The 21,733-nt window shown below is 38.3% G+C and overlaps 3 protein-coding genes and 2 long non-coding RNA genes across 6 annotated transcripts; all 5 read left to right on the forward strand.

Annotated features, from left to right (window-relative positions):
- The first annotated feature begins 2,257 nt into the window (after positions 1-2,257).
- LOC126582375 (anthocyanidin 3-O-glucosyltransferase 2-like) lies at positions 2,258-4,178 on the forward strand. Of its 2 annotated transcripts, none has more exons than XM_050246517.1 (2): positions 2,258-3,319; positions 3,567-4,178. In XM_050246517.1, exons 1-2 carry the CDS (start codon positions 2,356-2,358, stop codon positions 4,067-4,069), a joined length of 1,467 nt encoding a protein of 488 aa, XP_050102474.1. In that variant the 5' UTR covers positions 2,258-2,355; the 3' UTR covers positions 4,070-4,178. The 2 variants fall into 2 exon arrangements, with proteins under 2 accessions (XP_050102474.1, XP_050102475.1); XM_050246518.1 differs by having other exon boundaries at positions 2,260-3,319; positions 3,588-4,178.
- Positions 4,179-5,850: 1,672 nt separating this feature from the next.
- On the forward strand, positions 5,851-7,598 carry LOC126582388 (uncharacterized). The gene is made up of 4 exons (XR_007609486.1): positions 5,851-6,011; positions 6,443-6,496; positions 6,888-7,029; positions 7,300-7,598. It is a non-coding gene; the product is annotated as an uncharacterized LOC126582388 (long non-coding RNA).
- A 1,681-nt stretch (positions 7,599-9,279) lies between these two features.
- On the forward strand, positions 9,280-11,035 carry LOC126582386 (WD repeat-containing protein LWD1-like). Its single transcript, XM_050246531.1, has one exon. The coding sequence runs from the start codon at positions 9,439-9,441 to the stop codon at positions 10,501-10,503; it is 1,065 nt and encodes a 354-aa protein (XP_050102488.1). The 5' UTR covers positions 9,280-9,438; the 3' UTR covers positions 10,504-11,035.
- Positions 11,036-11,466: 431 nt separating this feature from the next.
- On the forward strand, positions 11,467-19,315 carry LOC126582373 (7-deoxyloganetin glucosyltransferase-like). The gene is made up of 3 exons (XM_050246515.1): positions 11,467-12,102; positions 17,956-18,079; positions 18,334-19,315. The coding sequence occupies exons 1-3, from the start codon at positions 11,695-11,697 to the stop codon at positions 19,266-19,268; spliced, it is 1,467 nt and encodes a 488-aa protein (XP_050102472.1). The 5' UTR covers positions 11,467-11,694; the 3' UTR covers positions 19,269-19,315.
- Positions 19,316-20,526: 1,211 nt separating this feature from the next.
- On the forward strand, positions 20,527-21,508 carry LOC126582391 (uncharacterized). The gene is made up of 2 exons (XR_007609488.1): positions 20,527-20,751; positions 21,286-21,508. It is a non-coding gene; the product is annotated as an uncharacterized LOC126582391 (long non-coding RNA).
- Positions 21,509-21,733: the final 225 nt, after the last annotated feature.

Here is a 21,733-nt window from a genome sequence, read left to right on the forward strand (position 1 = left end):
TCAGTTTTAATGCATGTATGGCTCACTTTTTCACGTCCCTGACTTTCCATATATATGCAAAAGCATTGGTCCCTTTTTTTCTTGATAAGTACTACAATGCAATCCATGTAGTTTAATAATTCTACCAACATGCAATCAGATAACTCCTCATGCAAACAGATAAGTCCTACCGACATGCAAACAGATAAGTTTTGAAAACATGTTTTGAAAAACCAGTTTTATCACACGGTTTGAAAGACAGGATAATTTGATTCTAGAAAAGTAAAACACACAAGAATAAAAGTCCTAATCCAAATACAATAGTATATGGATATAGATGAATGTAGTTGGATGCATGCATGCAAACGTACCTGAATGAGTATCGCGTTTTGGTAACATCTTCGCATTGAAAGTGTGAGAAACCTCCCTAGACTAAAACTATTACAATTGTAAATATGTAACAAGTCTAAGCTATTACAGACTCAGGCATTTTGTCAGGGATTGCCAATTTTACCCTAACACTTTGAACTTGTTGGAAAAAATACATTTCACAATTGCATCACATGGTTTTTTCATTGTTCTCATATATTTCAAGAAGAGAATGCGGTTGCTGACAAGTTAGCAATTTAGGCCTCCTCTTGCCTATACTTGTTTAGCATGTGACTCCACCTCTAGAGACTTTTCCTTTTCTGCATTGGAATTTTTTGAGTATGCCGGCCTACAAATTTGTCTCCCCTTCTTAGTGGATGATTTTCTTTTCTTTTTTCCTAATCATTTTGGTTTTTTTTTTGCAAGCTCTTACCTTGTAGTTTTTATTTAAAAGAGTTTAGGCCTTTTGTTCCCCCTTTTTGTATTTTTTTTTTCCTCCAAAGCGTAAAGTTATATCCCTCTAATTAGGTGATTTTTTTTTTGTATCAATAAAATTCTCTTGTACTTGAGGTTTTCTTTAAAAAGAAAAAAAAAAAAGTTTTAATGAAAAGTCTGCGGTACTGTTTACTTTAACGAAAAAACTACATTTTTACACTAAAAAGTCAAACCTAGTACTATTCATTTTACCCTTTATTTTATTCATATCGTTAAAACTCAAAATTTTCAGATCATTTCCATTAGTTTTCCTAAAAAAAAAAAAAAAAGAGAGAGAGAACATGAGAAGAAGGCGAATTTCAATGAGAATCATCTTCCTTACAAGAACAAGGGGAAAAGCAAATCACATCATCCTTTTGTGGTGGCCTGCGTACGGACCACAGCCTGGCCAATTCCTCCTGTAGTCCAATTGGTTTCATGATAATGTGGTCCAACCGAAGGATAAGGATTGTCTGCGCTCCTAGTTGTGATGCCCTTCCATGCCCTCCTATTTTGTGCGGTCACGGTTAAGTCACGTCAATATTTTATATTAATTTTTTAATGAGATAATAAGACAAAAAATAATAAAAATATAAAATATTAACGTGACTTAACCGTGACCGCGCAAAATAGAAGGGCATGGAAGGGCACCACAACTAAGAGGGAAGACAATCCTTATCCCCAACCGAAAATGAAGTGAAACAACTTGTAGTACATGATGCATGAAGTGACGTAAGCAAATGGAGACACTCATTTATGATATGCCATCTATCAAGAATAATTTACATGTTATTAGTACTGACATGTAATATCTTGAGTTAATAAAATAAAAATATGTAGACAAAAAACTTCAACATATATATTTTTTATTGACACGAGATACTAGCATAGCAATATAATTATGCTACGTAACTCCTTCTCCGTCTATACCATCCAAGTCCTTGAAGTCTGTAGTAGCTAAAAAAAAAAATAGAAGTTGATCCCGGTCTTCACTGCATGCCTCATATCTATCATTGGGTATATTTGTCTCGCTTCAAGGGAAAAAAAAAAAATCTTGCTTATACTTATAAGTAATTGAGTTACTCTTTATTATTGACAATTGATTTTATGATGAAATCTCAACTTTCTTCGTAGTATGACAGCAAGTTGTCCCATGTTAAAGCCCAGTGACCACACATCCATATCTCTCAACTTGTGTTGTCTACGAGTTAGACTTGAAAATTCTCCACACGTGAGAGATGTGTTGAGAGTTAACCCTCTCAATCCCATATTAGGGAAAGAATGGACTTTGCATATGCTTATAAATAATTAACCTACTTCTTATATTGCTAATTGATTTTATGGTAAAATCCCAACTCTCTTCAATTTGTCATTCTCTTTCTAAATATTTACATTTTTTTTCTCTTCATATGTAAATTGTCTATACCATAAAATAGACGTTCCTTCGTCCTTCGTCCACACACCACCCCTTCCAAAATTTATATTTAGAAGCGATTAAATTTTTTTGTATCACCTCAGTTGATCATACGCACAATGAACAGATCAGAGCTGGTGTTTGTTCCGACACCGACGGTTGGTCATCTTGTATCAACCATAGAGTTTTCGAAACGATTACTCGACTGTTGTGACAAATTCTCTGTCACAATCCTTGTCATGGAATCAGCATTTGAATCCTCCACTACTTTGATCTCAAACCCTAGCACTACTCAATCACTTGCAGCCTCCCATGCCCACATAAAAATCGTAGACCTTCCCAGTGTGCACCGCCCACTCGAGATTCTTCAACAATCTGTGGAGAAATACCTCACCGTTTTCATAGAGAACTACAAGTGTCACGTAAGAGACGCAATAGCCAACCATGTTCTGCCCAACTCCTCCGTTTCTGGTTTGGTTGTTGATATGTTCTGCACCTCCATGATTGACGTAGCCTATGAGCTCAAGGTTCCATCTTATCTGTTTTTCACTTCCGGGGCTGGTTTTCTAGGGCTTCTTCTCCACCTTCCCGGACGCTATGACCGACTTGGCATGGTGTTCAAACCATCGGACCCTGAGTCGGTCGTGCCGAGTTATGCCAATCCAGTTCCTGCAAATGTGCTTCCTTCGTTTGCTTACGAGGACACCGGGTACAGTTGCTTTGCAAACCACGCGAGGAGGTTCAAGGAAACCAAGGGTATAATCGTCAACACGTTTTTTGAGCTGGAGTCCCATGCGGTTAGCTCACTTTTGGATTGTGAGACTGAGATCCCTCCTGTTTACACGGTGGGACCCCTTATTGGTGAGCATCATGTGAAACCGTCGGATCGGGCCAAATTTGGAAAGATCATGACGTGGCTTGATGATCAGCCTCCGAAATCAGTGGTGTTCCTCTGCTTTGGGAGCTCTGGAAGTTTTGATGAGGCCCAACTGAGAGAGATTGCAGTTGGATTAGAAAAGAGTGGTAAGAAATTCTTGTGGTCCGTAAGGAAAGCCCCACCTAAGGGCCAGCTTGTAACGCCAGGTTAGTTTACAATTTATTATCGAAAAATAATTTTCGCTTTTGACCGTTTATGTATCTTTATTTATTTTTTGAATTAATACTTGAATCAAAATAAAATCAAGAAATATATGTAGGAATGTACAAAAAGTAACAAGAATTTGTCGAACATTACTTCTCTTACTCACGCAACTAATTTAGTCATTATTTTTCACTTTGTTAGTCAATTTGGTCTCTCCCCTCCATGTTTAAATTTTTATGAATATTCTAGGCTTAAAAAATGTAATGACAGGTGAGTACTCAAATTATGAGAAGTTTTTGCCTCAAGGATTCTTGGAGAGGACCAAAGATGTTGGTATTTTGTGTGGTTGGGCCCCACAAGTGGAGGTCCTGGCCCACAAAGCGACCGGAGGGTTCGTGTCGCACTGTGGATGGAACTCCATATCAGAGAGCTTGTGGCATGGTGTGCCTATTGTGACATGGCCTCTGTATGCAGAGCAGCAGATTAATGCCTTTCAGATGGTGAAGGATTTGGGGTTGGCCGTGGAGCTGAGATTGGACTACAGAACAGACGGTGGTAATCATTTTGTGGTGGCAGATGAGATTGAGAAGGCTGTGAGGTGTGTGATGGACGGTGATGGTGCGGTGAGGAAGAGGGTTGAGGAGATGAGTGAAGTGTGTAGGAAGGCTGTTGGCGATGGTGGATCTTCCTCTACTTCGTTTCAACATTTGATTAAGGTTATGTTGGCACGCCTTGACAATAAGGAGGAATGATCCTAGCATACGTAAAAGCAATGGATTTTGTGTGCTCAATAACAAGTCTAGTGCAAGTGTTTATTAATGTATGGTTGGCTTACAGTCTTATCGATAAGTGATTTTCGCATTTTGTTTTCTTTATGCACTTCTTTATTTCTTTTTTCTAGCATTTGGAATAAATCAAGAGGTAGAAACAAGACAAATGTCGTTGTCTCACGTGTGAAACTCAATGACTACACGTGCTCGACATCTCCTGATTTGTATTTTTCATGTGCTAAGCTTAAAAACACACCACACGTAAAGGGGCGTGTTAAACATTAATCCTACATCAGGAAAAAAAGAAACCTTGTATATGCTTATAAATAATTGAGCTACTCTCTCATATTGCCAATTGATTTTGTAGTGAAATCTCAATATTTTTCAATTTGTCATTCTGTTTCAAAATACTTACTTATTTTTTTCATCTTCATAAATTGTCTATACCACATAAAATTTATATCTAGACTCAATTAAAATTATTTGTACAATCTCAACTGACTATATGCACAATGAACCGATCAGAGCTGGTGCTTGTTCCGACACCGGCGGTTGGTCATCTTGTATCAACCATAGAGTTTTCGAAACGATCACTCGACTGTTGTTTTATCACTTTTATCTCCCTACATTAATTTTCTCCATTTTTTTTTCAGTATTTATGCATTATGTACATTTTAGTTTTAGTTTAAGATCTACACTTTGGTCTTGATATGAGCCTTTTTATCTTTTGATTTATATTTATATGCACACTTTCTATCCTCCGGTCACAAATCTTGTAGATCTAGTAGTGGAAACTCGAATTTACTTGCATTTGTGGTTGAAATATGTGTTTGGTATTAGAAGTAGAAAATTAGAAAAAATATATATATAATTTTGGTTAGAACCGTGAACCGGCATGAACCAAACCGAAACCGTTATGGACCGAACCGTATGATTTTAGTAATAAATTTAAGCGGAACCAAATCAAACCGTTGAAATTTGTCGATTTCGGTTTCATTTTGAGGGTGGAACTGGGCCTAACCGGACCGTGCCCACCCCTAATAATAGGGAAACAGTGCTTATGTGAGGTTTCTTGTTTTTTAGTTTTAATTTTTTTTAAAGCAAAATTGTGAATTAAAAAATGGTACAACTTTTTTTCGATATTTTGTCCGTTATTGCACTAAACACTTTATTCTGCTTAGGGCCAGTTTGTAATTGTTGTGCTTTTTTAATAAACTGCTTTTGCTGTACTTTAAGAATAATCAGCTACAAAATAAGGCAGCTGAGCGCTTGATAAATTATATTTTACAAAGTGTTGTGAGCATGAGAAACAGCGTTTAGAAAGATAAATAATGTCATTTTTAAGAATATATGACGTATTACATGAATTAAAAATCTTTTAAAAGATCAACTCTGCTTTTTATTAAGGTAATTCTAGGAAAACAAATTTTGTAAACTAAATAATGTATCACCAATAGGAATGAGCATGTTTATCAACGACTAAGTAATAAACCAATCATTTACTTCATGTCCTTTAGTTTCCAAAATTTTGGTTATAAATTTAGTCTACCTAACATTATCCTTTTATTAAAGGAGCTTTTAAAAGCAATCTACTGGCGACTTTTAAAGGAATACTAAATTTACAAACTAAATGATGTGTTACTAATAGGAATAAGCACGTTTGTCAACGTTTAAGTAATAAATCAATCATCAACTTCCATATCTTTTAGTTTCTAAAATTTTGTCTACAAATTTAGTCTCCCTAGTATTATTCATTTTTTATTGCTTAACTTTAAAGTAAAACAGTTTTTGTGAAGAAAAAAAAAAGAAAATACTAAACAGGCTTTAGTCCAAGTCAAGATCAAGACAGTCTGAATCTCTTAAAGCTAGTATATTCTGAGATAGTCAAGCGAAGGAATTGGGGGAACGGAGCTGACTATCAGAGGTATAGATTCACATTCCTAATTTGTATTTATTTATTAATTTCAACTGGATCTGAGAAATTCTAAGCCATGGATCTATGAATGGTGTGTGTTGAGTCTCTGATCATCTCTATTTTTTGTTCATCAAATGATCTCTGTAGCGTCTCTGTGTATTTGAGCATCCATGTATGAATATGATCTTTGCAAGCTCATTATTGTCCAGGAAAACTACCTAAATTATCGATTCCTTGCTTTCTACGTACAATGTTGTCAGATTCTATTTTCTAATTTTCTGATTTTAGGGTGGAGGGAGTGCTAATATAGTAATTTTCAGGTATTTTGGGTCTTTGAGGGATTTTTTTTGGTAACTTTGTGATTTGCAGTTGATTTTAGGAATTGATTTATGGGTTTGGTTTGAATGCACTGACATAAGTTATTGTTTCTGTTAATGCAGATGACGGAAATCGACCCGAGTTCAAACTGAATCGATATGATTATTTTGGTCATGGTGAGAACTCAGAATCCTTTCTTAATCTTTCCTGTTTTTGGAATTGAGAAATTGGGTTAATTTTATGATGGTTCACCGAGAATTTGTTAATCGCTTTAATGCATATGAGATAGGGTTTCTGCTTTCTAAGATCTATTTCTGGTCTTTAGAAATTGCTTGATTTGGTATTGTCAAATGGAATATGAATTTCCGTGTTGACTTTGTCAGTATGTTGTTGTAGTGGTCTAATTGGATACGATATAAGTTGAGGTGTTGACATGAAATCGGACACAGGTGGTTTTCCTCGATTTTGTGGGATAAAGTTATAGTTTGATTTAGGCTATAAATGATAACCAAATTAAGTTCAATGAGTTGTTACAATCGGAGGCTGATGGCATTTTGAACTATTTAGATACAACTGAAGTGGAGAAAGATAGCTCAGTGGCTTCCTATGGTGCAATGTACTTCAGAATCCTTTAGTTCAGAAGCCAGCAGAATCAAATGACGATCTTGGGCTAAGAAAGAAATCATTATCTGATATTGGGAACCTACTGGTATGCTTCATTATCCTTTTTGAACCCCGCTTTATTTTTCTTAAAGAACTAAAATGTTTTATAGTGAGTACTTTGTTCTCCGCTCTAATAATTTTCTTACCCTTATATGGGACTGTTTGCGTTTCAGAAATGTGTTTTAAAGGTACTTATGACTCCTAATTGCCATTTTGCATTCAAAATATACTCTATTGTTTGCTGCGGTTTACCCCTTGGAGCATGTCATTACTTTTCTCCTTACTCTCTCACTGAAATTTTTTAAACCCTATATAGGTGAATGCAGACGCTGCAAAACCCGGCTCAAAGAACTGTAGATGCTGAAGGCAAAAAAGAAGCAGAGGATGCATTGCAAGCAGAAGGTTAAGATAAATTTTTCGTTATGAAAGAGAACATTGTTCTTCATTTGCCTATGCTTATTACTACAAATTTAATTTATATGCTTGAAACTTACGTTGTCATATCATAGTTCAATACGAATATATTTGTGCTATTGGATAAGCATCGGCCAACTGGAAGGCTATTGACGTTTCTTATAAAGAAATCAGAGTCATCTTCTCATTTTCGATGTTGAAGATTTGGTTGCATTTTAATATTTATAGTCCAAGACGAAAGAAAAAGATTAGGCTAATTGTTTATGAGCCCCTAAAATCTATAGTGACCTTTTGGAAATTATATGATATTTCAGATGTCCTAAAGGTTAACGTGCCAAGTCATTATGTTGGCACGATTCTGTTTTAGTATTTGTTGGATTAGAATATACTCATTGTTTTAAGTGAGTATTATTTTTGACTCCTGATAAATATTTAGATTGATAAATCAAAGGGCAGGGAGGGAGAGGCGGAGAAGCTCTTGGTTTTGGGTGTTTTAACATGTTGATGTTGTGTGTTTTACTGTTTTATTAGATTTGGTGCTTCATATACAGATAATGTATTAATGATTCAGATTTCCGATTTGAAATTTTCATCATTATTCCATTGATTTAGTAATAAATTTATGCCTTAATTTAGCATTTTCATCATGATGAGTATTGGGGACAGAGTAGGAGAGGTGGTTGATTTTATAGGGAAAGAGACCAGATCCCTTCCACCAAGTCTAACAATCCAGACCCTTGAAATTTGACTAACGTAACTGAAATGCCACCATGACATCACAACCTAGGGGCTAGACTAGGCAATTTCGGCCTGGGGACTAACTGGGCTCTCCCATAGCCCAATGACTTGGAAGAGATGGAGGAGATTTTGGTGTGGAGAAGGTATTTAATCCACTATCGTCAGGAGATAGTATCATGTTGGAATTGCTCAAATGAAAGGTACAAAATATGGTTAGGTCAGGCAATTTCTCATATGACGCATTAACGCAACACAAAATAACATAAAATTAACAGATTTCATGTTATTCCGTTAACGAGTTGTATTGTTACTGGTCATCTGTTAAGAACTAGTTAACTAATCGTGCCTCTATCAGGTCACCCATTAAAATAAACGAGTATGATACGGAAACAACCTAGTTGTCAGGTCTAGATGTTAGGCATGACAATTTTTGTATGACTTGTTAACCTGACATGAAATGACAAAAAAATACTAGATTCCAAGTAAACCCGTTAACAAGTCGGGTTGTTATCATGTCGCCTGTTAAATTCATATAATGAATTTGACGTGACACAATTTGTTGCAATAGTGGATATGACACAAAAAAGACGACACGAGAAGGCAAATTTAATTAGACTTTCTAGTCAAAATGGTTTCTGAGATTGACGTAACTTTCATTTTAGTCTTAAGATTTGAAATCGATAGAAGTTGTCTATGAATAAGAATTAAATGACAAAAATACCTTCAATTTTAGTCAAATTGTTTTGGCCCATTATTATTAAATTGAAAATATTTTCGTCACTTTAATCCTTATTTAATAGAATTACGAAATGATCAAAATAGTTGATCGTGGATAAAGTTTGGGACCTCTTCTATTGATTGGGCCAAACAAATGAATTGATGCATGTTAATTTATAATTCCAAGTTCATTTCCTCGTCAAGCTGCAACTTGCTACCTGCAGGAGGTGTTCACTTACTTATTTGTAGTGGACGTGGATTGTCTGCCCTCCTCATTCCATACCCTTCTTATCTCCTTTTATTTCTGTGATCACGGTTAAATCACGTTAATATTTTATATTCTCATTATTTTATATTTTATTATTTTTATAAAAAAATCAATATAAAATAACGTTATTTAATCGTGATAAAAAATAAAAAGGAATGAGAAGGGGATGAGATGAGGAGTGTAGGCAATCTTTAGAGTTGCTTCATTTCATCGGGGATTGGATATAATTTAATTTTGGTGTTTCGAGGCAGCGGGGGCGGTGGATTGGTAATCGTAGTAAGTTGGAAAATAGTGCTATTGGGGGATAGAGAAACAAGGATGGGAGCGAGTAGAAATAGCGACCCGAATCAGGACGGGTCAGATGAGCAGCAGAAACGATCGGAGATCTACACCTACGATGCGCCGTGGCACATCTACGCCATGAACTGGAGCGTCCGTCGGGACAAGAAGTACCGGCTGGCCATCGCCAGCCTCCTCGAGCAGTACCCAAACCGAGTGGAGATCGTGCAGCTTGACGACTCAAACGGGGAGATCCGGTCGGACCCCAACCTGTCCTTCGAGCACCCGTACGCGCCAACCAAGACCGTCTTCATCCCGGACAAGGAGTGCCAGAAGCCAGACCTGCTGGCCACCTCCAGCGATTTCCTCCGCGTGTGGCGCATCTCGGGGGATGAGGACGACTCGGACTCATCCTCGCCTGTGGAGCTCAAGTCCCTCCTCAACGGCAACAAGAACTCCGAGTTCTGCGGGCCCATCACCTCCTTCGATTGGAACGAGGCGGAACCCAAGCGCATCGGCACCTCCTCCATCGACACCACGTGCACCATCTGGGACATCGAGCGCGAGGCCGTGGACACCCAGCTCATCGCCCACGACAAGGAGGTGTACGACATCGCTTGGGGCGGCGTCGGTGTATTCGCCTCCGTCTCGGCGGACGGTTCCGTGAGAGTGTTTGACCTGCGCGACAAGGAGCACTCCACCATCATTTACGAGAGCTCGGAGCCGGACACCCCCTTGGTCCGCCTGGGATGGAACAGGCAGGACCCCAGGTACATGGCCACCATTATCATGGACAGCGCCAAGGTGGTGATCCTCGACATCCGCTTCCCGACCCTCCCCGTGGTCGAGTTGCAGAGGCACCAGTCCAGCGTCAACGCCGTTGCCTGGGCCCCACACAGCTCTTGCCACATCTGCACCGCCGGTGATGACTCCCAGGCCCTCATCTGGGACCTCTCCTCCATGGGCCAGCCAGTGGAGGGCGGCCTTGATCCCATTCTGGCCTACACGGCTGGGGCCGAAATCGAGCAGCTGCAGTGGTCCTCTTCCCAGCCTGATTGGGTTGCAATTGCCTTCTCTACCAAGCTTCAGATACTGAGGGTATGATCAAGTATGGCCACTGACCAGGCATTTCACCAAGTCCTCCAGACTCCAGTTTGTGGCCAAATGCCATCGCTCAGCTGCTCTTTAGTCAGTCCTCCTTCCTAGTTCGCAGTTCCTAGTCGTAGTCGTAATTAAGATAATACTACCTCACTCTGTTACTTTATTGACAATTGATGTCAACATTAGCTGATATGCTCCTTGCCTCGGATATTTCTTACGAAAATGCGTCTTTGTCGATGATGGTCCTAGATTTCTGCCGATGAAATTGTATCTGATTTCTCTCTGTTTCTCCTTGCGATTTTCATACGAGAGGAGATTGTCACCTACCTGACCATCCCAGTCTGCTCCTTAGCTTAAAATTCTGTCGCATGCACCTCTGCCGTTTAGCTGATTTGACCAAACAGTATGATTTAGTGAGTTATGCAAGCATGACATGACAATTTGTTAGTGACTTTGTTTCCTCATTACTAGTCAAGGTATTGGAGTCTCATCCTGTATTTGCTAATGAAACAATACAAGCATTTTATGCTAGAAAGCCGGAAAACCTCCAACACTAACAGTTTGTGATTGCTGATGCATTCTCATCTTGCACTTTTCAAGCGTTTGCGCTTCTGTTAGAGGAGGTGTTGGCGACTTGTGTATTTTTAGGAATTACAAGGGCAGTGATTTCAACACTCTTTTACTTTCCGCACACCCTTGTTTATCTAATGGCTACAAAATAAAGAGAAGACAATAGCAACAAAGGCAATGGATCGAAATAGAGAGGATCTGGCGTGAGTAGAGAGACAAGAGAGAAGAGATGAGGACAAGGAAATCTGCCAAACAATTCGTGAGGCAACCTTAAGCCACCACCAGATGGCGAGTCATGACAATAGCAACAAAGATGAGAAAGATGAGAAAAGATGAGAAAGAGAGGAGGAGAGAGGGAAGAGTCTTAATCACTGAAGCTAGTCCATTACGAGAAAGTTCGGTGCAACAAGCACACCGTTAAGTTTCTATTTTGGCTGCGCTGTATGCCTCTGTCACGAAAGAAAAGACAACTGGTCAATTAATTTTTGCGTAACCTGCAAGTCTTAAAGGAGCACGCATTCAATTTGACTTACAGTTGTGTATACTTTTAAGAACAGCACTACTCTGTATATATTATATATATTTGTGTTGAGTGCAAGCACGAACGCATAAGCACAATCTAAGATGGATTCCAAGGCAGCAGCTAACAATAAACTTCATGCTGTTTGTATTCCAGCTCCAGCTCAAGGCCATATAAAGGCAATGCTTAAATTTTCAAAGCTACTCCACCATAGAGGTTTTCATATAACCTTTGTCAACACAGAGTTCAACCACAACCGCTTTCTTAAATTTCTTGGACCCAATTCCCTCGATGGCTTGCCTGATTTTCGATTTGAAACCATTCCAGACGGCCTTCCACCAGACTCCAACCAAGATGCCACCCAAGACACCTCTTTAGCATCCGATGCCATCAGCAAAAACCTTTTGCCTCCGTTTCGAGACCTCCTCATAAAACTCAATGACGCGGCGATTTCGATCAATAATGTTAGTCCTCCAGTGACTTGCATTTTCTCAGATGGTTTCATGCCATTTACAATTGATAATTATGGCAGATTAAGCCATAAAATCTCCATCGAAGAGCAAGAACGAAGAACAATGAATATCAGAGTAGAGAGAGAAAGCGATGTCTTGCAAATGTTGTTGTATTTACTGAATGAATCCAATTGCTTACATTTTCAGTAATATATATACCTATTTAAAGAAGCTAACAAAACAAACTTACAGCTGTCAAAACTTAATAACTAAGACAGCTACAGCTGTCAAAACTTAATAACTAAGACAGCTAAACACCTTAACCGCCTAGCTAACTTATACAAAATATGACTAAAATACCCATGCACATATATCCTTGGTTAATACTCCCCCTTAATCTTAACTGGGATATCCCAGTCTGAGATTGGTACAATGATGAACAAACAAAGGACTGTGTAAACCTTTGGTCAAGACATCTGCAACCTGAGCTTCTGTAGGAATATATTGAACCTCTAGATCTCCCTTTTGGACCCTTTCACGAACAAAATGAAAATCAGTATCCAAGTGTTTAATCCGAGTATGAAAAACTGGATTAGAACATAAGGCTAACGTTGAAAGATTATCACAATGTAACAACGGTGCAGATGGAAGAAAAACATGAAGATCTTTGAGAACTGATCTAACCCAAGCTACATCTGCAGCAGCATTAGCTAATGCCTTATACTCTGCCTCAGTAGAGCTGCGAGACACACTTCCTTGTTTCTTGGACTGCCATGATACATGATTGGAACCAATAAAGACAATGTATCCTGTGGTGGACCTTCTGGTATTTATATCAGCAGCCCAGTCGGCATCACTATAAGCAAGCAATTCCATTTTTCCCTGAGCAGAATAAGTCAATCCACACTGCAATGTACCTTTAAGATATCGAAGAATTCTTTTAATCAAACAAAAATGTTCTTCAGTTGGAGTTGTCATAAATTGGCATGCATAATTGACTGCATAGGCAATATCAGGCCTAGTGAAGGTCAGATACTGTAATGCACCAACCATACTTCGGTACACTGTTGGATCAGCCATTGGTTGTCCTTCATCCTTCAATAACTGAGTGTGTGGCTTGCTCGGAGTTGAACAGGGTCTACAATGCATCATTCCAGCCTTATTGAGAAGATCAGTAACATATTTAGACTGATTAATGAAAATGTCGCCATTGTCTCGGTAGGCAATCTGCAAACCCAAAAAATAGGTTAATCTCCCTATGTCTTTCATATCAAATACACTGGCTAAATCATCAATGACTTGCTGTATTAACTTGGAAGAAGACCCTGTGATGATAATACCATCAACATACAATAGCAAGATCACTACATTAGAACCACTGATCTTCACAAACAAACTAGGATCAGAATGAGAAGATTGAAACCCCAAAGTAGGTAAATAGCTTGTAAACTTGGCATTCCATGCTCTGGGAGCCTGTTTAAGTCCATATAGAGACTTAAGTAACTTGCAGACATGAGTAGGATATAGAGAATCTTGAAAACCTTGAGGTTGTTTCATAAACACCTATTCTTGTAATTCTCCATGAAGAAAGACATTCTTCACATCTAATTGCCTTAAATCCCATTTGTTCATTGCTGCAAGTGACAAGACTAGCCTTACTGTTGTGTGTCTGACCACTGGACTAAATGTTTCGTCATAGTCCATACCATGTTCTTGGCTAAAACCTTGAGCTACAAGCCTTGCCTTGTATCGGGACACCTTTCCATCTTGATCCTTCTTAAGCTTGTACACCCACTTGCTGCCTATAACATTTCTATTTTGTGGAACTGGTACTAATTCCCAAGTACCTTGTTTCTGCAAAGCTTCAAATTCTTCCTGCATTGCATTTCTCCAGTGCACAGAGGTAACAGCTTGCTTGTAATGAGTTGGTTCTGAAGACTCATGAATATCCAATATAGCAGTAAAACCACTAAACACAATATCATCATCAGATGATAAAGAAGAACCTGGAGGCATGGATACAGAAGCACAATAACCAGAATAATCTTTTCTTTGTAAAACTCCACTTTTTAACCTTGTAATCATATTATGCTCAGAAGGCACATTAATTACATCAGTATGAATCACAGGATCATTTACATCATGAAGAGAAACTGAAGATGTACCAGCCACAACATCAGGAGAAACAGATGAAATATCAACCATATTGTCAGATGTAGAACAATCATTTGGAGATAGATCTTCAGAGTTAGAAGTTACCTGAATTTGGGAAGGGATATGGACAGGCAACCTTGGAGAGGAAGGAGTTGGATGTAGAGTAGTAGCTTGTAATGGTAACAATCCTGAACCTGATGCTGTACCAGAAGACTGAGAAGAAACAGAATGCAGCTCCATGTCTGGATTATTGACCACATCATTCACCCCATGTTGCTCAGATTCATGTGACAATGCAACAGAAACAACTCTAGGTAACTCTCTTTGTGTAGTGGAAGTAGACACAGATTGAGGAACATGTATGGATTGAGATGTCTTAAAAGGAAATACATGTTCATCATGAATGACATGCCGAGACAACAATAACCTTTTTGTAGGTATATGAAAACACAATACTCCTTTGTACCCTACTGAATATCCCAAAAATACACATTCATCACTTCGTGCTTGTAGCTTATTGACATTATAAGGTCTCAAATAAGGAAAGACTGCAGAACCAAAGACCTTTAATGACCCTAAAGAAGGTGATTGTCCAAACAACTTCATATAGGGTGATATCATTTCTAAATTCTGACTAGGCATTCTATTTATCAAGAATACTGCATGACTACACGCATGAAACCAGAACTGTTGAGGTAAATAAGCTGCACTCAGTAATGTCACAGTAGTTTCAACAATATGTCTATTTTTCCTCTCAGCAAGACCATTCTGTTGAGGTGTATATGGACAAGAAACAAGATGCAAAATGCCATTGGTATCCAAGAAGGTCTTAAACACTTTACTCATGTACTCTCCTCCTCCGTCAGATTGTAAAGCCTTAATATTTGTATTGAAATGATTCACAATAAAGGCATGAAATTTCACAAATACAGTGTACACATCAGACTTATTAACAAGTGGGAAGATCCAAGTAAACCTTGTGCATTCATCAACAAAAATTACATAATATCGGTAACCTTCCACTGAAACAGTAGGTGAAGGTCCCCAGACATCAGTATGCACTTTTTCAAAAGGAATACTTGACTTATTACACTTTGAAGGAAATGGTTGTCTAGACATCTTACCCCTAATACAAGCTGAGCACAACTGAGGACATTTATCTAAAGAAACAGAAATCTGAGAGTCTTGAAGCATTTTTAGTTGAACCTCATTGGTGGGATGCCCAAGTCTATGATGCCAGATAGATGTCTTAACAAGTTGCCCCAACAAAGCTTGAGGTGTATTATTTATTAGCTGAGAATATTTGTAGAAATGCTGCGGAGGAATGTAATACAAGCCACTACTACTACTCCTTCCTTTCATGAGGATTTTCTTGGTTGCCTTGTCCTGCACCCAAAAACCAAATTCATCAAGTATAACATAGCAATGATTATCCTTGCATAGTCTATAAACTGATAATAAACTAGCTGCTAACTGTGGAACATGTAACACCATTTGAAGAGTTAAAGATTTAGAAGAGGTTAAAAGAGAACCCAAACCAGTGTTAGCAATGGGAAGTCCCTCTCCATTGCCAACTGTAATCCTGTCAGTGCCCTCAAAAGGTGTCACAAGTGTCAAATTATCAAGGTCAGCAGTCATATGGTGAGTAGCTCCTGTATCTAACACCCAATTTGGCTGTGAAGAAGACACGAAATTCTGCTGAGCTTGGGCAGTAAGTGCAGCCAAAGAAGGAGATGGTTGATCACCTTGGTATGCATAATTGCCTCTGTGATAGCAGTTGAGAGCAGTATGGCCTTTCTTTCCACAAATTTGACATGCCATAACTGGAGGAGCGGAACTGGAACTTGCATCATACCTTGAGTAACAATTAGGAGCAGTATGGCCTCGTTTATTACAAATCTGACATTCAGGAATCAATGTTGTTTTGGAACCAGTATTGCCATTCCAATTCTGCCAAGTTGAACCACCTTTAGATCCAAAATTAGCGCTTCCATTATTATTTGTGCTCCCAGGAAAGAAATTTGAATTCCCTGAGAACCTGCCATTATTGTTCCCATTATACCTAGGCCTGTTGTTAAACCTTCCATTGGTACCTCCATAATTCTGATAGCTCCTGTTATTCTGAGAATTTGCATTATTTTGTTGATGAAACTGAGGAAGATAAGCCTGAGACACAAGTGCCCCAGTTGACCTTTGAGTATTATTCTGAGAATTAGCATTAGCACCACTGACAAAACCATAACCACCAGAAAATTGTTGAGCCGATCTTTGACTCTGTGATGAATTAGCATTTGAAGATTCACCATGGCAATACATGCCTGACATAGGAAAATTCAGTGTAGATTGTGAATCTTTAGCAGTCCTCTCGGCGGCCAATAATTGAGCTCGAAACTCTTTAAGAGAAATAGGAGTTTCACGAGCCACAATCACAGTACGGATCATGTTAAATTCTGCTGGCAATCCAGCCAAAGCAGCAACAATAAGATCATTTTCAGAAACAACTTCTCCAGCAGCAAGAAGTTGATCCTTAAGAACCTTGATTCGCAACATGTATTTCTCAACACTATCCGAACCTTTCTTAATTGTCAGTAACTCAATCTTGAGATGATTCACTCTTGCTCTCGAAACAGTAGCATACCGATCTTGTAAATTCATCCAAGCTTCATGTGCAGTTCTACAACCAACAACATATTCAACTGCTTCATCTCCCAAAGTAGCAAGCAATAGACTCACAAGAGCCCTATCTCTTTTAATCCACTCTTTATAAGCTGCTGTAACTTCAGTAGTGATACCACCGTCTTCAGTAAAGACAAACTTTGGTGGACAGACAGAGGTACCATCAAAATGATCAAACAAATCATTTCCTTCAAGAACAGATCTAAACTGAAAGGACCACTTCACAAAATTATCCTCCTGAAGTCTAATGGTTAACATTCCAAGTAGACTTTCAACCTTCACCATATTCATCGCCATTACTCCAAAACTGGAAGAACACAGTAATTTCAACTACAAAATCAACCGCAACAATCAAGAAGCAACAAAGAGCTTCGTGCTCAAATCTCGTGCTCAAATCAGTAATCAAGGAGCTGCGTGCTCAAGAAACAACCAATGCTGTGCAAATTGATAAAATCAAACAATTATAGGCTTCGTGCCCTAGAAATCAGCAACAATCAAGAAACAACAAGGAGCTTCGTGCTCAAATCAATCACCAGTAATCAAGGAGCTTCGTGCTCAAGAAACAATCAATACTTTGCAAATTGATAAACTCAAACAATTATAGGCTTCGTGCCCTAGAACTTAGCTTCGTGCCCTGATATCGCAACAACGATCAAAGATCCCAATCTGAACAGATCAAGATACGCCTCTGAAAAACCGTAAGCCTGATGAGCTAACCAGGATCCTCTTCACCGGTTTACTGAACCTCGGCTCTTGATACCATGATAATTATGGCAGATTAAGCCATAAAATCTCCATCGAAGAGCAAGAACGAAGAACAATGAATATCAGAGTAGAGAGAGAAAGCGATGTCTTGCAAATGTTGTTGTATTTACTGAATGAATCCAATTGCTTACATTTTCAGTAATATATATACCTATTTAAAGAAGCTAACAAAACAAACTTACAGCTGTCAAAACTTAATAACTAAGACAGCTACAACTGTCAAAACTTAATAACTAAGACAGCTAAACACCTTAACCGCCTAGCTAACTTATACAAAATATGACTAAAATACCCATGCACATATATCCTTGGTTAATAACAATCACAGCTGCTGACGAAACTGGACTCCCTTTGGTACTCTTCTTTCCTATTTCTGCAGGCAGCTTCATGGGCTATAAACAATACCCTACTTTGGTGGAAAAGGGTATTGCACCACTCAAAGGTAGTGAGACAAATCATTTGAATAAGCTAATCGCATAATTTTATTGATTATTTATTTTTTTAACAAAAAATTAAAATAGTGTATTGCACCATATTAGCTCCTCGGAGTAGGTGTAGAACGCAAAACATACGGTCCTACACACTCGGGGAGAGTCCATGCCCATCACTCGTCCTATTGTTTAATCTCTTGTTTCTAAACGTATGATATTTAATTTCATTTAATTACTCTTACTTGAGTGTTAATTATATATGTAGATGAGAGCTGTTTGACAAATGGCTTCTTGGACAAGGTAATAGATTGGATTCCAGGAATGAAGGATATTCGTTTAAGGGATCTATCGACAAATTTTCGAACTACAAATCCAAACGACAGCGTGTTCAACCTCAGTTTGGAATCAGTGGAAAGAGTTGATCAAGCTTCAGCAGTAGTTGTTCATACTTTTGAAGCATTGGAGCCAGATGTTTTGAATGCTCTTTCCTCAATGCTTCCACTTGTTTATGCCATTGGCCCTCTCCAGTTGCTTCTCAATCACTTACCAAAAGATCCCTTGAACGATATGGGATATAGCCTGTGGAGAGAAGAAACAGAGTGCCTTGAATGGCTAAACTCAAAGCCACCAAATTCAGTTGTTTATGTGAATTTTGGCAGCATAGCAGTCATGACACTAGAACATCTTGTAGAGTTTGCATGGGGACTTGCAAATAGCAAGCTTCCATTCTTTTGGGTAATCAGGCCTGATTTGGTTGTCGGTGAATCGGCGATTTTGTCACCTGAATTTGTAGCTGAAACCAAGGAGAGGGGTTTGATAGCAAGTTGGTGCCCACAAGAGCAAGTCCTTAGCCACCCTTCAGTTGGAGGCTTTTTAACACACAGCGGTTGGAATTCGGTTGTTGAAAGTTTGTGTGCAGGAGTTCCTATGCTTTGTTGGCCTTTCTTTGCTGACCAACAAACTAACACTTGGTGTGCTTGCAATGAATGGGATATTGGGATGGATATTAGTAATGATGTCAAAAGAGTAGAAGTAGAGAAGCTTGTTAGAGAGTTAATGGAGGGAGAAAAGGGTAAGAAAATGAAAATTAAGGTCACGCAGTGGAAGAAACTTGCAGAAGAATCCACCAGTCCAAATGGTTCCTCATCCACAAACCTAGACAATTTAATCAATAATGTGCTATTAAGAAACTCTTTTTAGTAGAGTGATAGTGCTAGTGAGTTAAATAGTAACTTTTGTTGGTTGTCTACTTGTCTTAATTACTAGAAAGATGAACTTGCACGCCTACTGTGTCATAAATTAGCATATGAGAATCTATTCCTGTGTTTGGATAAGAAAATTTAAGGTTACTAAGAAATTTCAAAATGATGGAAATAGAAACTGTGAACACGGAAAATTCCTGAAACGAAAAAGACAAGAACGACGTGCACAAACAAATATTTGTGTTTGATGATTTTGGGTTACAATCTCTCTCAAATTTGATCCTCTGATTCGATCTCCGTAAGGTGTTGATTTGTGGATGTTTCGTTGATCTAAGAGCCGTCGAAGCTTGATCTTGGATGAACTGTTGGAAGTTTCTTCAAGGGGCCGTGGGCTTGATCTTTGAAGGTGGATTTGAGCGGATCTTCAAGGAGCCGTTGGGGCTTGATCTTGAGGATGAGTGTTTCTTCAAGGGCCGTTAAGGTTTGATCTTGAATAACGGTGATGAGCGGATCTTCAAGGGCTTTTGGGCTTGATCTTGAAGAACGGTTGGATGTGTGGATTTGTTGATGTTGTAATCTTGATATGAATTCTCTCTGCAACAATATTAGGGACTTTAGTTTAAATTATCACTAATTTGTTCTTGATTTGGCATTGAATCTTGGTTAATTTGGACTGCCAGTGGTTCTGATATAAAGGAGAAGCTGCAAGAGCTTATGATCTTGTTGCACTTAAGTACGACTGTTCTTTAACTCATATAAACTTACAGGTAGGGTTCAAACTGTTAAGAGTTTTATGATGTTGTAAAAGCTTTTAGTAGCAGAAGCTTAGTCTATTTGCAGTTGCATTATTACACTATACAAAGCTAGCAACAGCTTAGGGCTGGTTTGGTATTGCTGTGCTTTGAAAAAAAGCTGCTGTGAGAATAAGCGGCTGTGCTGTGAGAATAAGCGGCTGTGAAATAAATCAGCAGAGCGTTTGGTAAACTTTTTTGTAAAAGTGCTTTTGGAAAAAAAAGCAGTCTGATAGTGGGTCTTTTCATTAAAGGAGCACTGTAGCTCCGTGTGCTTTGAAAAAAAGCCAGTTTTCCAAAGCTGCAAATAGCAGCTTCAGCTTTTTCCTTTGATTTCAGCTTATTCTCACAGCAGCTTCCAAAATAAGCCTTTTTTTTTCAGTTTACCAAACACCTAAAACCCTCACAGCTTTTTTTCACAGGTGCTTTTTTTTTAAGCACCTCACTCCCAAACTAGGTCTTAGCCCCATTCACAAATACATATTTACTTCGTCCTTGGCATCTACGCTTATTGCTGTCACTTCTCCTTTGTACTCTTTCTCCTTCTTGACGAAATTACGGTCTGCCCTCAGTCTCCAACTTTCTTTTGCAATTACACCCATGTGCTCTCGCAGAGGGAAGCTCATGGCTCACACTGTCGCTTGGGCCAATCTCGGCCTCACTTACCCTTCTGACATCGACGGCCCAAAGGTAGATTTCTCTCATCACTTTCGGAATCCAGTATATATGTGTGTGCATATTCGCCAATGGAAATTTGTAATTTTGATTGATGTCTGGTGTTGGTTTTGTGAAAAATGATTTGTGGTGTGTGGGTTTGTGATTGCGTAGAGGTATTGATTGTTGTATTTGTTAGTTTTGTGGTGTAGTTTGATGGATCTGTATCTGTAAAGATCCGATCTTTATATGTAGGGTGATTATATTTTTTTATTGTTTGATTGACTTTATGAGATAAGACCAATAAGTGATTAATTTTTGTTAATGAGGTTTTTATTTTTATTATTTATATAAATATATGTGTGTATCTATGTGTGTGTATATAGATTTATACATAGAGGGAAGATTGATGGACATGTGTATGCTTAGTCCGTAATAGAAGATGAGAAAATTAAAACCACATTAAACAACTTAGCATTTAAAGCTCTTTTTTTTTCTCTTTTGACAAATCTCTCTTTGTTAGACTGCTAGGGGGTGCACCGTGTGAGGACCATTTATGTTTTATTACAGGCGTATCTATAGTTTTGGGAACTGGAGAAAAGATGTGGAACAAATCATTTGCACAGCAGAGGCCGACTTGATTATTTCTCGAATTTATAGTGCACAAAAATGGATGTATTGTCCATTTTGAAGAATTGTATCTAATTTTAAATAAATGTGGTGGATGAGTTTTTGTAAATTACATGGAATGTTAGATGTAAAACATTTGTATATTATGGCACTATTTTTCTTTTGAATTATTTTTATTATTGTTTGTTGTGGCCTATAATTGAAATTTATTATTTCGATTATATAATTTTTTTGAGTTATAATTATTTGAGAACGAATACAGAAACAATTTTCGATTTATTATTATTATCAAAGGTGGTGTCACTTTACACCGTCACTAGTTTGCATATTTTATTTATTTAATTGTTATCTAACGTCGCTTTAAGCCGACATAACATCAATGTCGTTT

The sequence above is a fragment of the Malus sylvestris genome, chromosome 9 (assembly GCF_916048215.2).
Source record: "Malus sylvestris chromosome 9, drMalSylv7.2, whole genome shotgun sequence".
In the NCBI taxonomy this organism is placed as follows: Eukaryota; Viridiplantae; Streptophyta; class Magnoliopsida; order Rosales; family Rosaceae; genus Malus; species Malus sylvestris.

Bases quoted from the DNA above. Each gene is read 5' to 3' on its own strand.
- LOC126582375 (XM_050246517.1), top strand. From the start codon at position 2,356: ATGAACAGATCAGAGCTGGTGTTTGTTCCGACACCGACGGTTGGTCAT. The intron at 3,320-3,566 runs GTTAGTTTACAA...TGAATATTCTAG, and splicing joins GGGCCAGCTTGTAACGCCAG to GCTTAAAAAATGTAATGACA.
- LOC126582386 (XM_050246531.1), top strand. From the start codon at position 9,439: ATGGGAGCGAGTAGAAATAGCGACCCGAATCAGGACGGGTCAGATGAG.
- LOC126582373 (XM_050246515.1), top strand. From the start codon at position 11,695: ATGGATTCCAAGGCAGCAGCTAACAATAAACTTCATGCTGTTTGTATT. The intron at 12,103-17,955 runs ACAATTGATAAT...CCTTGGTTAATA, and splicing joins CAGATGGTTTCATGCCATTT to ACAATCACAGCTGCTGACGA. The intron at 18,080-18,333 runs GTAGTGAGACAA...TTATATATGTAG, and splicing joins GGGTATTGCACCACTCAAAG to ATGAGAGCTGTTTGACAAAT.